This window comes from Chiloscyllium plagiosum, unplaced genomic scaffold (genome assembly GCF_037043375.1).
Source record: "Chiloscyllium plagiosum isolate Xiang-an unplaced genomic scaffold, Cpla_swu_hap1 HiC_scaffold_14, whole genome shotgun sequence".
NCBI classification, from domain to species: domain Eukaryota; kingdom Metazoa; phylum Chordata; class Chondrichthyes; order Orectolobiformes; family Hemiscylliidae; genus Chiloscyllium; species Chiloscyllium plagiosum.
Genome location: NW_028270152.1, coordinates 73,937,151 through 73,952,418, shown reverse-complemented (window position 1 = coordinate 73,952,418; position 15,268 = coordinate 73,937,151). Strand labels below are relative to the sequence as shown.

The 15,268-nt window shown below is 43.8% G+C and overlaps 1 protein-coding gene across 2 annotated transcripts in view; it reads right to left on the bottom strand.

Moving 5' to 3' along the window:
* Positions 1-8,203: 8,203 nt before the first annotated feature.
* The window catches only part of rrp9 (ribosomal RNA processing 9, U3 small nucleolar RNA binding protein), a 36,142-nt gene continuing 29,077 nt past the window's right edge, over positions 8,204-15,268 (bottom strand). For both annotated transcript variants that reach the window (XM_043708474.2, XM_043708475.2), the window contains exons 14-15: positions 10,929-11,002; positions 8,204-8,405 (exon numbers count right to left, since the gene is read on the bottom strand). In XM_043708474.2, coding sequence (XP_043564409.2) covers positions 8,306-8,405; positions 10,929-11,002 — 174 coding nt within the window. In that variant the 3' untranslated portion in view covers positions 8,204-8,305. The remainder of the gene's footprint in view (positions 8,406-10,928; positions 11,003-15,268) is intronic.

The window sequence follows — 15,268 nt, the reverse complement described above, 5'->3', positions numbered from 1 at the left end:
TACAATGATGCAAAGTACAAATTCCAAACTAAATCTCCATTTTTTTCACTATTTTTCTTTTATTTTTCCATCTTTTGTTTTGTAACTGTGAGTTGAAATTAAGTATGGAACCTTGAACTTTGAACAGCAGCTTGTTTAAAAAGAGAATGAAGACAGATGTTTCGTGCTTAGAACTGGCCTGGAAAACTAATGCAAATTACTGATCTAAGGACACTGTAGTTGAATTAGCACTGAGCGGTGATTATGCTCAGGGCTGGCAAAGAACCCCAGTCTGTATGAAATAAGCAAATATTTTGAGAATTCTGTTGAAAATGTTTGCATTCACCAGTGACTTTGGAATTCAAACAAGGTATATAGCACTACTTGTGAACAATTCACTGTCCAAGGATTTCATAAACGTCTGCTATCAATCATTGGAGACAGTTATTGAACATGCAACTTACAATTCTTTTATTTTCTCTATTCATTTATTCCTCTACTGTGTCAATTAGATAGGACGCTGAGCTGCCTTGCTATGCATGGGTCCTCTACCATGCACAGCTCCCCTATTGTGCATAGCTGCCCTACAGTGCAGAGCTGCTCTCCCATTCACAACTACGCTACCATGCACAGCTCCCCTACAATGCACACATGTCCTACCATGCACAGCTCCGTCCATGCAAGTTCCCCTACCATGCACAGCTGGACTAACATGCAGAGCTTTCCTAACATGCAGAACTGCTCCACTATGGACTGCTCTTACAATGCATAACTGTTTTAACATGCTCAGCTCTTCTACAATGCACAACTGCCCCCCCATGCACAACTGCTCTATCATGCAGAGTTGCCACACCATGCACTGCTGTCTAACCATGCAAAACACCCCTCCCATGCATAGCTTCCCAAGCATGCACACTTCCCCTATCATGCACAGCTTGTACTTTCATGCACAGCACCCTTACTATACACAACTGCCTTACCATGCACAGCACGTCAACCACGCACAGGTCCCCCTCCATGCATAGCTCCTGACCATGCACAGCTGCCCTGCCATGCACAGCTCTCCTATGGAAATTCAAGGAGAACACAACTTATGGCAAGGGCAAGGCTTCAGGAAAGTAGCAGAGGCTCCCCAAAGACTCCGATCTGCTACAGCCCAAGATCAAATTCAAATCCTCAGAAGGGAGCCCTGCCCAGAAGTATGAAAGAAGCAACATTCCATAGGAAGTGGATCTTCTGCTTCGAGGCAAACATTGTGAACATAGATGATGGATCATAGAAAGAAAACATGCCCAGTCATAGGGTGGTCACTTTGATTGGTTGATATGACCAACGCTGTGATCCACTTAAAATTAGTCAGACATCTATGTCAGATCGAGTAAAGAACAGGCAAGTGATGAATCTTGTTAGACTTCAGCTGGTGTACTGTGTACAGTTCTGCTCACTGTACTTTAGGAAAGATATGAACACACTGGAGAGAGAGAGAGAGCAGAAAAGGTTTATGGAAATGGATTTATGGACGAGAAACCTCAGTTTTCAGGATGGTTTGACGAAGTGAGGAATAGTTTCCCTGGACAGGAGAAGGCAGAGGCGAGAGCTCATAGGAGTTTTCAAAATCATGAAGGATCTCGAACAGATGGGATAAGGAGAAATATTTTCTGCTCACAATTGGACTGAGAACCAAAAAGGCACAGTTTTCAAGTGTTTCAGCAAAGAAGCAAATGTGAGGTTTTTCAAACAGTGAGCAGTTAAGGTCAGGGATACACTGCCTGAAATTGTGGCTGCAGGAGGTTCAATTGAGGCATTCAAGAGGGCATTGGATGATTATTTAAACAGAAACAATGTGCAGGGTTACTGGGAAAAGGAGGAGAGTAGCACTAAGTTAATATACTCAGAGAACTAGTAGAGGGACGATGGGCTGATGGCCCACCCTACACTGTAACAATTCTGTGAAATCCCCAATAGATAGAAGTATAATATAATCTGATTTGACTTGATCTATACTAACAGCACTAGGTTTTAAGCTGGGAAAGTTCAACCACGTAAGACGAAATTCTAGCTAACGCCGATCAAAGTTCCCAGTTAAAGGACTTTGAGTCCCAGTGACAGTCGGGTTGACGGACAGTATTGAACCAGACTTGGTAAAAACAACGACTGCAGATGCTGGAAACCAGATTCTGGATTAGTGTTGTTGGAAGAGCACAGCAGTTCAGGCAGCATCCGGGGAGCAGGAAAAACGACATTTCGGGCAAAAGCTCTTCATCAGGAATAAAGGCAGAGAGCCTGAAGCATGGAGAGATAAGTGAGAGGAGGGTGGGGGTAGGGAGAAAGTAGCATAGAGTACAATAGGTGAGTGGGGGAGGGGATGAAGGTGATAGGTCAGGGAGGAGTGTGGAGTGGACTTGACAAGTAACAGATCAAGCCCAGCCCACTAAGGCTGCCTTCACTGGATGAGGGATAAGCTGAAAGGAATCCTCAGCCAAATGTGATACCATCCCCCTGCACCCCCCCCCCCCCCCCCCCCATCACAACATTGATCTGTTTGATGGAGTAGCGTTGCTTAAATAAAGTGGAACCCCTGTGTATCTGCTTTGATCCTAAAATTAGAACATTACTGTCTACATTTGACAGATGACAATAATCACATCCAACAACACTCTGCACAACTTGAGGTCAATCCCAAGATGATGCTAAGGACTGCACCAGCTTGGGGAAAAATCACAGACATCGTCTCAAACTTCACGCCCTCGATTTGGATAGCTGCAATCATTTCCTATATGACTTGCATAATGATATGGTCAAGCTGTCAAAATCCATAAGAAGATTGGATTGACATTTATGATCAGTAACAATCTATACAGATGACAAACACAACAAAGTTTGGCTTCTCCTTCAGGTTCAGACACATAGCCAAGCAAATTGGACACTCTGAGAGAATTCAGTGCCCTGGAGCAGAGACACAATTTTGAGTCAATTTAATTGGAATCTCCAGCAGGTTTTTCTGCTCTTTATTGATGTGGGGCCGGCAGAAACATTTGCAGCTCCCAAGGGCTCCTCTGACAGCCCATAATCTCTCCTCACTCACAAGAGGGCAACAGCTACATGGGGACACTGCTGTCAACAAGTGAGTGTGTGTGAGTGAGATGAGTGGGTGAATGGATGGGGGTGACTGTGCGGTCCCTCGAGACTGGGAGTGAGCCGAACACACTTTGGCCCTTTTCCAATAATCTATCCACCCATAGGTTGAGAGAGAAAGAGGGGTGTAACCGCCACACATCTGTAATATATCACTGAGGCCAGCTCAGAGTAAAGTAAGTTTTAGTCTGCTTTGCTTTTGTCACTTTTTAACGGCCATCTTTATCAAAGACTGATTTGTTTTTAAATTATCAGTTTACTACATTGACCTTTTCTCTTGCTCTGCAAGTTATTTATATTTTCTTGACATTTCCTCCTTGCCTTTCAAAATTAATGTGATATTGTATCAAATCCTTCACATTTTGAAATGTGCTCCTCTGCCCTTGAGGGGGTAATAATGGAAAAGTTGACCCTCATGTGAAGTGCTTGATATTCCAAGCAGCAATACAATATCGTGCAATAAGGAAAACTGCCCAGATAGGCCCTGAGCACAAGAAGCAGGGCAAATCCAACCTGGCCACTTACCACCTCATCAGGGCAAAAGTGAGGACTGCAGATGCTGGAGATTAGAGTTTGTGGTGCTGGAAAAGCACAGCAGGTCAGGCAGCATTCGATGAGTAGGAGAATCAATGTTTCGGACAAAAGCCATTCTAGCACCCCATCAGTCTATTCCTGACCATCAGTGATGGATGGGGCCATTGACAGTGCTATCAAGCAGCTCTCGCTCAGCAATAACCTGCTCAGTGACGCCCAGTTTGTGTTCAGCCAGGGCCACTCAGCTCCTGAACTCATTACAGCCTTAGTTCAAACATGGACAAAACAGCTGAATTCAAGAGGGGAGCTGAGAGTGAGAGCCCTTGATATCAAGGCTGCATCGACCGAGTATGATATTAATGAACCTGAGCAAAACTGGTACCTATGTTATAAGGGGCCAAACTCTGCAGTGGGCAGAGTCATATCTGGCACATAAGATGATGGCCCTGGTTGTTGGAGGTCAGTCATCTCAGTTCCAGGACATCTCTGCATTGGCTCCTCAGAGTAGTGTCCTAGGCCTAACTACCTTCAGCTGCTTCATCAATAAGACGGAGGGCAGGTCAAAGTTAGAAGTGGGAATGTTTACTTAAAGCATTGGAAACAAACTGCAATCATGAAAAAAAAACTAAATTCAAATCTTTCATTTTTATTCATAGAAATGCTTTGTTTTGACTGAATCAGTTCAACCATTTACAACTGAAATGGTCAAATACCTTGTTCTGAGAGGGGAAAAGATCTCTGGCAGCACACAGTCGTGTCCCTCTCTCTAGGTCAAGTTGTTGCTGTATAGTTCAGTGACAGTATACAGTTCTGACAGTAAAAAAACCCACTGGACATAGGATATCATTTTGAACACGTACAGGTAGTTCTCCTATACTGCGATGGTTATATTCTTGTGCAACTCCGTGTTATAGAAGTCACGCTTTATTAACAGCAATTGAAGTGTTGGCAATGTAACTGCGTTACAGCCAACACACGTTTTAAAAGTTCATGCTTTTTCCCATAGTACCACCTAACAACGGCATTCTTATTTTTCCCCAGCACCTATATTGTGCGTGCAGGTGTAAGAGATCCTGGTAATGTTTAGAAAACCCCATTCAAATTTTGCTTTTATCCATTCATGGGTTGTGAACTTCTCTGACCAGGTCAGTATTTATTGCCCATCCTTAATTATCCAGAGGGTAGTTGAGTCAACCACATTGTTGTGGGTCTGGAATCACATGTAGACCATGGCAAGTAAGGATGGCTGATTTCATTCCCTAAATGATATTAGTGAACCAGATCAGATTTTCCTGACAATCAACAATGGTTTCATGATCATTAGTCTTAAAGCAGATCTTTAAAAAAAAAATTGAATTCAAATTTCACCATCTGACATGGTGGGCTTTGAACTCAGGTCCCCAGAATGTTACCTGGGACTTGGATTAACAGGCTAGTGATAATACCACAAAGCCATTGCCTCCCATGGTAATTGGTGGGATATATAATAAATATCTGGACTTAAAAAGGCAGACGTTAACCCTGAAACCACTGCCTGTTGTTCACACAGCCCTCTGGTTCACTAATACCTTATTGGGAAGAAATCTGCCATCCTTACCTGTTCTGGCCTACATGTGACTCCACATCCACAGTCACTACCTTCAGTACAGGCTCAACTACCTTCTCCCAACTCCAGCCAGTAACACCCACATCCAGTGAATGAAGAATGAAAAGCCTTGAAAGAATCTGTACCAACTTACATACCATGACACCATCCCAATACCGGAGTCAATGAAGCACTGATTGTGGAGAGTCCGAAACTAAAATACAAGAGCTCATGAACCACCTTTGCAAACTCAAACCATAGTTCACTGAAGTGGTCGATGATTCACCTGAGCACCATGTTATTAACTATACACTCCTGCAGGTTGAGTAGAAATGATAGTCAGAGCTCCTCAGGGCTGTGTCCCCAAACTCAACGCAGTCTCATTTCCTCCTTCACAAAGACCTAATTAGGTTTCTTTGCTGATACAACAGTGTCTAGTTCCATTTGCAACTTCCTAACTAATAAATGTTATTTGTCTGTATGCAGCAAGATCTGGACAACATTCGATGGCAAGTATCAATGAATTAGGGACCAATTGCAGTAATCATGATCAAATAAATCTTCCAACGTCTATACAAAAGGGGGAGCAATGCATACACGAGAGCAATCAGAATGTATTGTGGCATGGTCTGAAAGATTTGCAGTTTGGGAACAAGATGCATTGGTGAAAATAATCTATTGAATTGAGTAGAAAGTGAGGACTGCAGATGCTGGAGATCAGAGCTGAAAATGTGTTGCTGGAAAAGCGCAGCAGGTCAGGCAGCATCCAAGGAGCAGGAGAATCGACGTTTCGGGCATAAGCAATTGTTTTTTTAAAAAAAATTGTTTGTAGATTGTGAGCAGTGTTGATCAGGCTAGTATTTGTTACTTATCCTTAACTGTCCTCAAGAAAGTGGTGTTGAGCAATTTTGTTGAACCTCTGCAGTCCTTGGAAGTGTGGGGCCAGTGAGAAGGAAATGTCAGGATTTTGAACCACAGTGAAGGCACTGTGACACGCTTCGAACTCAAGATGGTGTGCAGCTTGGGAAAGAACTCGGAGATGGGTGATGCAGCGGTTTTCGGTCAGATATTTGCTGTCTGAGGACCTTTGATGAAAGTTTGCAGTGTCTTGCAGATAGTACACACTGCTGCTCCTGAGCATCAGTGATGGAGGGAGTAGATGTGGTGCCAATCAAGCAGGTTGCTTTGACCTGGATGGTGCCAAGCTTCTGGAGTGCTGTTGGAGCTGCACCCATCCAGGGGCAAGTGGGGAGTATTCCATCACACCCCTGACTTGTGCCTTGTAGATGGTGGATATGCTTTGGGGAATAAAGTGGAGTTGCTCATTGTCTTAACCTGTAACCCGCTCTTATAGCCTCTATATTTAAATGGGGAATCATGTTGAGTTCCTGATCAACAGCATTACCCAGGATTTGGGGGAATTCAGTAATGATATTTTCTTGTTGGAGATGGTTATTGTTTAGCATTTGTGTGGCATGAATATTACTTAATACTTTTCAGCCCAAGCCTGGATATTGTCCAAATCTTGTTGCATTTGACCATGGACTGGTTCAGTATCTGAGGAGTTACGAATGATGCTGAACATTGTGCAATTATTAGTGAACTTTCCACTTCTGACCTTATAATGGAGGGTAGGTCATTGATGAAGCAGCTGATGATGGTTGCGTGTAGGACACTATTCCAAGGAACTCCTACAGAAATGTCCTGGAGCTGAGATGATTGACATCCACAACCAACTTTCTTTGTACTAAGTATGATTCAAAACAGCAGGGAGCTCCCTCTGATTTCAGTTGTCTTAAGGCGCCCTGATTCCTCACAGTCAAACATGGCCTCGTTTTCATTGGAAGTCACTCTCACCTCACCCCTGGAATTCAGCTCTTTTGTCCATTTTAGAAACAAAGCTATAATGAGGTCAGGAATTAAGAATATCCTGCCAGAATTGGAGTGTCAGTGAACAAGTGCTGCTCAATAGTACTGTCAATAACAAACTCCATCACTTTACTGATGGTCAGGAGCAGGCTGACAGTAAATGCCTGAATTGGATTTGACCTGCTTTTTATGTTCAGGATATACCTGGGCAATTTTCCACATTGTCAGGTAGATGTCACTGTTCTAACCGCATTGCAAAAGCTTGGCGGGGGGAGCACAAGTCCTCAGTACAATTGCTGGCATGTTGTGGGGCTTATAGCCTTTTCACTATCCAGTGCTTCATTCCTTCATATCACGTGGTGAATCGAATTGGCTGAAGACTGGCACCCATGATGCTGGAGAGCACTGTAAGAGGCCAAGATGCATCAGCCACATGGCACTTTTGGCTGAAGATTGCTGCAAATCCTTCAGTCTTATCTTTACACTGGTGTACTTGGCTCCCTATTATTAAGAATGGGGTTGTTTGTGGATATGCTGCCTCAAATTAATTGTTTAATTGTCCACCACCATTCATGACTGGATGTGACAGGACTGCAAAGCTTAGATCTCATTGGTTGGTCGTGGGACCAACTAGCCCTGTTTACTACTTGTTGCCTCTGGTTTTGGCATGCAGGTAATCTGGTGTTATACTCTCACCAAGCGGAGACCTCACCATGATCACTGCTCACAACATTTCACCAACTGAAGCTCAAATCTGCATCAAGCTTCCTCTCCCTCTCTTTCTGAGCATGGATTCACATACTGAGGAGTTTACCCCATTTAAAGTGCCTTTGTGTAAAGTAAGCTTTTCTCAAGATTCCATTTATGCACAGTTAAATAGAAAATCAAAAGATCTATAAAAAAGGTATAAACTGCTCTCATCACTTACAACCTGCGTGACCAGTTGAGACCTAATTCCACATAATGGGAAACAATCTCCAAAAGAAACTGGCCAGAAATCAGGGATGGGCCAGGCTTGTCGACGGGTTCAGCAGGAGCAAACAATGCAGACTATCCTGGAAAAGGAGTGAATGTAGAAGCAGGTACGTCATGGGAAGCAGAGAGATTTCACCGTCATTTTATTCACAGAAGTATAGGTTTTCAAAGTCACTGAGTTCATGGAGTGTTCATGGAGATGCAGAATTAACATCAGGCACACCAGAACTATTTGTTGTCCCCAGACTGTTGTTTGGGCGATGTCTTTTTCAGAGGGATAATACAGATTCCATTCTTGGCTTCTTTTAGTCTCCACCAGCGGCCTAACCTGCAAAGAGAAGATGAAATTTAATTCATTCAAACCTTGGCATACTTGACAGTGTACTGTACTTCAGAGCAGTTCACACACAGCTCAGTCATGAATGCAAAGTTCCCAGGAATTCTCTGCCTCATCTGGAATCCTATTTTTAAAACCAATCGCCGTACACTTAACTCTTGCAAAGGTGTGGTTCTATAGTCACAGTTGTCTCTCCAATAGTTTACTAGGCTCACACGACCCTGAATTGCTAAATGTCAACAGGTACTGTAATCCCAGGAGTTAAATCTAGACACACCATGGTCAGCAAGTCACTAGACAGGAACAAGGGCACGAGTGGTCAGCCAGAATACCTGGTGACACCTCTGAAGACCCAATCACCCATCAGCCCAAAATGGGGTAATTTAAATAGTCAGGAAATGACCCAGTATCACGCTGCCCGCTGCCTGCCATATTTCCCCCATTACAGCAGTTGTTACTATTCGTAAGGGGGAGAAAGTAGTATTGCTGCATAGCACTTTGAAATTATGAGGTTAAGGCACTACATAAATGCAAATTCTTTTCCCCCTTGACAAACTAACAGATTAGGGATCTAAATACATCCATTACTTATGGGTGTTCATTAACAATGAGGTTTTTTATAAATGCAAGCTGCTGCAGAAAAACATCACAAGGAACATGCCTCAACACAGCCTGGTAGCTGCAAGTAACTACATTGAAACGAGGGAAAAATAACTGCACTGCCAGTGTAGAATAAACACTCTGAAAAGATCAAAAAGCAAGGACCGTAATCAACAGAGTAATAAAAAGTGCAGAGGCAGTATCCCCTAGGCAGGGAAGTCAATTACCTCAAATCCTGAGCGGAATCAGCTGTCATCTCAAATAATTACTCTCGGGGGATTTCTTTTTATATATAGATAGGGATGAGGATGGCACAGGTGGAATGCTGCTGAGAACAAGTCACACAGTAATACTGTACGACTGCACAAACCTGCATGAATTGACGGAACAACTCATAAACCCTCTGCCTGCTGATTGCCTTTTAAAGGAAATCACAGCCAAAATGGCACAACCTTTTCCTTTTGCAAAGTTTTTGTTGATTTGCAGGCACATAGCTGTCAGATAATGAGATATGGAGGAAAGGAGTTAAGATACAGATTAAGTCCAAACTAGAACCTTAAAATCAGGAGTTAAGAATATCCTGCCAGAATTGGAGTTTCAGCGAACAAGTGCTGCTTAATAGTACTGTCACTAACAAACTGTGGAAATTGGCCATTCAGCCCATCAAGTCTGAAGAGCATCCCACCCAGATCCACCCCATAACCCTGCATTTCCCATGGTTAATCCACCTAACTTGCAGATGAAGTCATACAGTGTGGAAAAAGATGCTTTGATCCAACCAGTCCATGCCAAACTACACTAATCCCACCTGCCTGCTCCTAGCCCATATCCCTCCAAACCTTTCCCGTTCTATGTATCTATCCAACTGTCTTTTAAATGTTGTAATTGTCCCCACATCCACCACTTTCTCAGGCTCATCTTTAGACTGAGAGAGGAAACCAGAACACCCTTGGGAAACCAACATAGTCATGGGGGGAAATGTGCAAACTCCCCACAGACAGACATGAGGGTGGAATCAAACCCGGGTCCCTGGAGCTGAGAGTCATCATTGCTAACCACTGAGTCACCATGCTGCCCCAGAATGACGGAGCTGGCTTCAGCAGATCAATGGCCTGCTCCTGTGTGGATGAGAACAGCAGATTACTCTCCATCATCTCAGGCAAATGGTCACTTCATTGACGTGCCAACCAGAGGAAGGTGACAGGCCAGTCAGCAGTGAGGCTGGCTAAGCCTGAGACACCCACCATATGCACTGTGTGAAGGATGGGGGATGGGTGATGTTGGCCAGAAATAGACCCCTCATTTTCACTGCATCTGTTGAAGGAATGGTACACTTCAACATTAACAGCTTCATTAGTCTTCAGTCAGTGATTAGGAACTGAAATCAGACCTTGCTGCATTTTCAGTGCAGATCCAGTCAACACTAACATTGACTTGCTATAATCTTCCCACAGAGTTCATCTCCTGGCAGTGTCTGTCACCAGCTGTTCTGACACTTTGGGCATCTGTGCTGATTGATAGGTTGTTTGGAAATGTTCCAAAGGTCATAAACAGAACCTCAACTGAACAGGTAATGATCACACCAATAAATTAACTGTGAGTGTTTCTATATTCAATGTTGGAGCGTAAAATGCCACAACTCCACATCAGCACAATACTGCATAGGAACAATAAAGCAGACCATTAGTCACAACACAGCAAATGGATTCAGAAAGTCCAAACCATGCCAGTCTGGAATTTCCACAGGTGCAGAGTAACCCGAGTGCCAGAAAGGTCAGTGAGAGATTGACAGCACCTTGGATTTTATTTTATGCTATTTATCTGGGGAGTTCCACTGACTTCCCACCACAGAGTGCCCTCAGGAAAATCGAAGTGGCTGAGATGGAGATACAGGCCACTGCCCATGTCTCTTACCTGTGCTCTTGCCCCATGCCAGCCACCAAAAAGTCTCCTGAACTGGAAAACTTCAAACAGTTCACAAAGCCGACCTATGGATGATGCAGATAGAAACAGGTCATTAGTTTTTTTTAAAAAGAAACAGTGGAGGATGAAACCATTCAGTCCAGTGATTTTGTGCTGAATCGTCAAAGGAACAACACACCTTTTGCTGATAACACTCCAGATTTCAAGCACGTGCCTGCACCAGCAAATATTCAGGCAGTGCATTCCAGATCCGAACCAGTGGACAAGCTTCACCTCATGGTACCTTTGCTTCTTCTGTTGATTATCTTTAATCTGTGCCCCCTCATTCTTAATCCCTCCACTAATGGGGACAGTTTCTCCCAGGCTGCTCATGAATTCGTACACTATCAGATCTCCTCTCAACCATTGCTTCTCTAAAGAAATCATTAGGTCACCCCCCCCCGCCGGGTCTCGATTTCCTCATGGACACAATCATGCCGTTCTGGTATTGGGTAAGACATGAATTTGATGACACCACTTCATGTTAACACCTCACAGGTGGAGCATTGGTAAAGATGCTGCAGTGTCCCTCAACCGTGAGTGCGGAGGAAAAGAGAAAAGGCAGCCAAATGGTCCCCTCAGCACAGTCCAGAGGCACATCAGTCCCATTCATGCACTGAAAGCTTCTTTCCAGCAATAGCCCCAGAGATACCTTCCGTAAAGGAATATCTTGTTTTCAGCAAACACAGACCCAGCTACCACAGAAATTTCCAGAATGCAACCCATCACAGCACAGTACAAGGCAGCGTATTGCAGAGAAAGACATTCAAAATCGGGGGATCTGCAGGAGAGAAAAGGGAAAAGACAAGGATAAAGTAATACCTGAGAGCGGACCTACGAGGAAAGGATGAGGAATGATGAAGGCGAGGGTCAGAACCTGGAGCGGGAATTTCAAATCAACAACAAGCCTTGGCATGAAATCACAGGACAGGTGACTTGTTTGGTGAATAATGCTCTTTAATTTTGCTCTTTAAGTGATGGAGGTGTGTTAAATTCAAAGAATCCATAAGCTACTACTGAGATTACGGAGACGGGACTGATGTGCCTCTGGACTGTGCTGAGGGGACCATTTGGCTGCCTTTTCTCTTTTCCTCCACACTCACGGTTGAGGGACACTGCAGCATCTTTACCAATGCTCCACCTGTGAGCAGTTAACATGAAGTGGTGTCATCAAATTCATGTCTTACCCAATACCAGGGCGGCATGGTTGTGTCCATGAGGAAGTCGAGACGGATAGGCTAACTTAGAGAACTCAAAAAATCCAAGTGGACATTAATTTTAACCAACCAAAATTAAGTAGCTGTTTAGATTGACATGACAAGAGGTGATGTGCCATTACTGCAGCATGTAGGGATTGATAGACAGCACTACATTCCTATTAAACAAGACCTGGAAGAGTATTTCTACAGCTTGAGGAATATTGGCACAGTGTTATCAACCTGGAGTCATTCCAGGCTTAGCAGGGTACCAGGGAGGGAAAGTTATCTAGACCCCCTTTCAGGAGGCAGTCTCAGACTGTTGCACGATTGGGAGATCATTGATGGCAGGGGTGGCCTCACAGCGCTAGGGTCCCGGGTTCAATTCCTGTGTTGGGTGACTGCCCGTGCGGAGTTTGCACATTCTCCCAGCATCTGCATGGGTTTCCTCCAGGTGCTCTGGTTTCCTCCCACAAACCAAAGATGTGCAGGTTAGGGGTAAATGTAGGGAAATGGCTCAGGGTGGGTTACTCTTTGGCGGGACAGTGTGGACTTGTTGGGCCGAAAGGCCTGTTTCACACTGAGGGAATCTAATTCATTACATATGGGATCCAGGATAGAGTGATACTGGGATTCAGCCTCACCTTTATAAAGGAAATTACTGCAGATGTTGGACACTGGAAATAAAAACAGGAAGTGGTGGAAATATTTAGGTCTAGCAGCTTTTGAGAAGGCAGAGATCATTAATATTTCTAATCAAATATGACTCATTAACTCTTCTGTTCAACTTATAATGTTAATAGCTGCCCCATCCACAGATGCTACCAGTGCTGAGTATTTCCAGCGCTGTTTGATTGTTTTTGAGGCATATGGCACTTCCTCCTGTGTGCAACAAGAGCAGCAAGGAGGACAGCCAAATTCAAGTGAGTTAATTACAATAAAGGGATGTAAGAGCGATCAGGGGCAGTGGTGGGAACTGATACTGTGCACTGCAGCAGAGACCACGATTAGCAAAGGCCATGCAGCTTGTCTAGATTTATAACATTTCTTCAAGGCAAGTGAGGAACTTTGAGTGCAGAGCCAGGTTGCCTGGTACACATAGTTTTACCTGCATTGTTAGTTTTTAAGTTGGAGGAGAAAGAGTTTAACAAACTAACCTCAAAAAGGTAAAAATTTCTGGATTTCTACCAAAGTCATCGGCAAGTTGACAGAGGGTCAAACAGATTAGATATTAACCACATGATGCAAAAGAATGGTTTGGGAAGAAGGGACATTGAATTATGGGACATCAAGACTCAGCAAGGAGGGAAGGGTTTCACTGAAACTAACAGGAATCAGTATCCCGGTGAATTGTACAACCAGAGCTAAGGACTTCAAACCTTTATATATAAAAAAAAGAGGGGTCGGGTAACAGGAAATTTAGAAATTTCAACAGAAAAAAGTTGAAGTAATGGAGCAAGGGAATGATTTAGATAAAAAGTTGAATGTGACAGTGAGAGGTTGAAAGTTAAATGGGGAGAGATGAGTGAATCAGTGAATAGTATCCATACAAATGCTCTATATTTCAATGCATGAAGCAAGGCAGGCATGGAAGCAGAGGGAAATGGTTGCAAGGTGACCAAGGGAATCAAGGAATAAGAGTATAGGAGTGAAGGCAGAAGACTAACTGCAATCATACTGAACTGTAAAGCAAGCTCAAGGGGTCCTATTGTCTAATCCATGACAGCTTCAATCTCTGAGACTTCCACCCTGGCAGTCTCTTGAAAGTCACTACACCGTACCTTTATATTGCTTGTTGGCTGATCTAATGTGCACTTTGTGGGCCTGCAGGTTTGTAAAGAAGCTGTTTGTAGCTCGCTGTTTGCCAACATTACAAACAAATTTTCAAATCAACCCACTAGCAGATGTTTGGGGGAAGAGGGAGAGAGATAGCGAGAGAGAGAAATCGGGGACAAGCACATTATTCCCACAAAAGTGCTGCTGACTATTTTTCCACAAATGATATTCAGAATGGACTGTCACCAACGTGACTGTGTCCCACTTCTTCCCCAAAGGTGCCAGCCAATCCTCCCTGCCAAATCTCCTATTTTAAAGAATGTTAATTCAGTAATGCCTGAAGAAGGGCCTGTGCCCGAAACGTCGAATCTCCTGTTCCCTGGATGCTGCCTGACCTGCTGTGCTGTTCCAGCAATAAAGTTTCAACTTTGATCTCCAGCATCTGCAGACCTCACTTTCTCCTAATTCAGTAATGATCAATCTTCAACAAATAATCTGGATTTTTGTCAACACTCAGTCTTTGATTAAGCAGCTGATAGCTCAGCCTAGGACACTGTCTTGCAGAGATCTGGATGACTGACTTCCAACAACCACAACCCTCAAACTTTGTATATTAGATAACTGCTGGTTTTACACTGTCACATTTCCAAATACTGATAATGAAGAAGAAATTAATTCCAAAAGGTGACAGCACATCTCTGACCCAAGAAGCAGAGCTGACGTTTAACAAGCCAGGCTCAGACAGCCCCAGCTGAAAGGCAGGAAGACAGAATGCGATGGTAAAGATGGATTGTAGCTGTTGTATTAATTAACTGAATTAATTAACTGGACTGGCATTGTTATTTTAAGGTCAATTGACAGCAGGGGCTCTTCCAGCTGGAACTGCAGCAGTGTGTTCGAGCAGTGCTGACTGCTGTGAAAGCAGTCACTATTTCCAAATCCATCTTGAAGTAGTGCAGGTGAAGCCAGTCACAAGAATCTCTCTTAAAAGGGGAAGGAGAGCCCCTGAGCACTTACTGTACAGAGAACCACACCCAAAATGTAATCAATTCGTAACAAGCCGGATTTCAAAAGTAAAATGCTTCAAATAGCTGTTCCAAATCAGACCCTAACGGAGCGCTCCTGCCGGTGAGGAACTGAATCACTGAGACCAGCAAGGGGAGGACCCTTGGTTCGGGATGACTTAGCTGATCTTGGACAGAGTGATAGGTGAGGGCAATACAATCAGACCCTGAGCATTAGCTCCCTTCCATTGAGAAAAAGAGGCAGAGAGGTTCATCTCTCCAGACACTGTTACCTCCTACCCAAAAGAGCATGGGT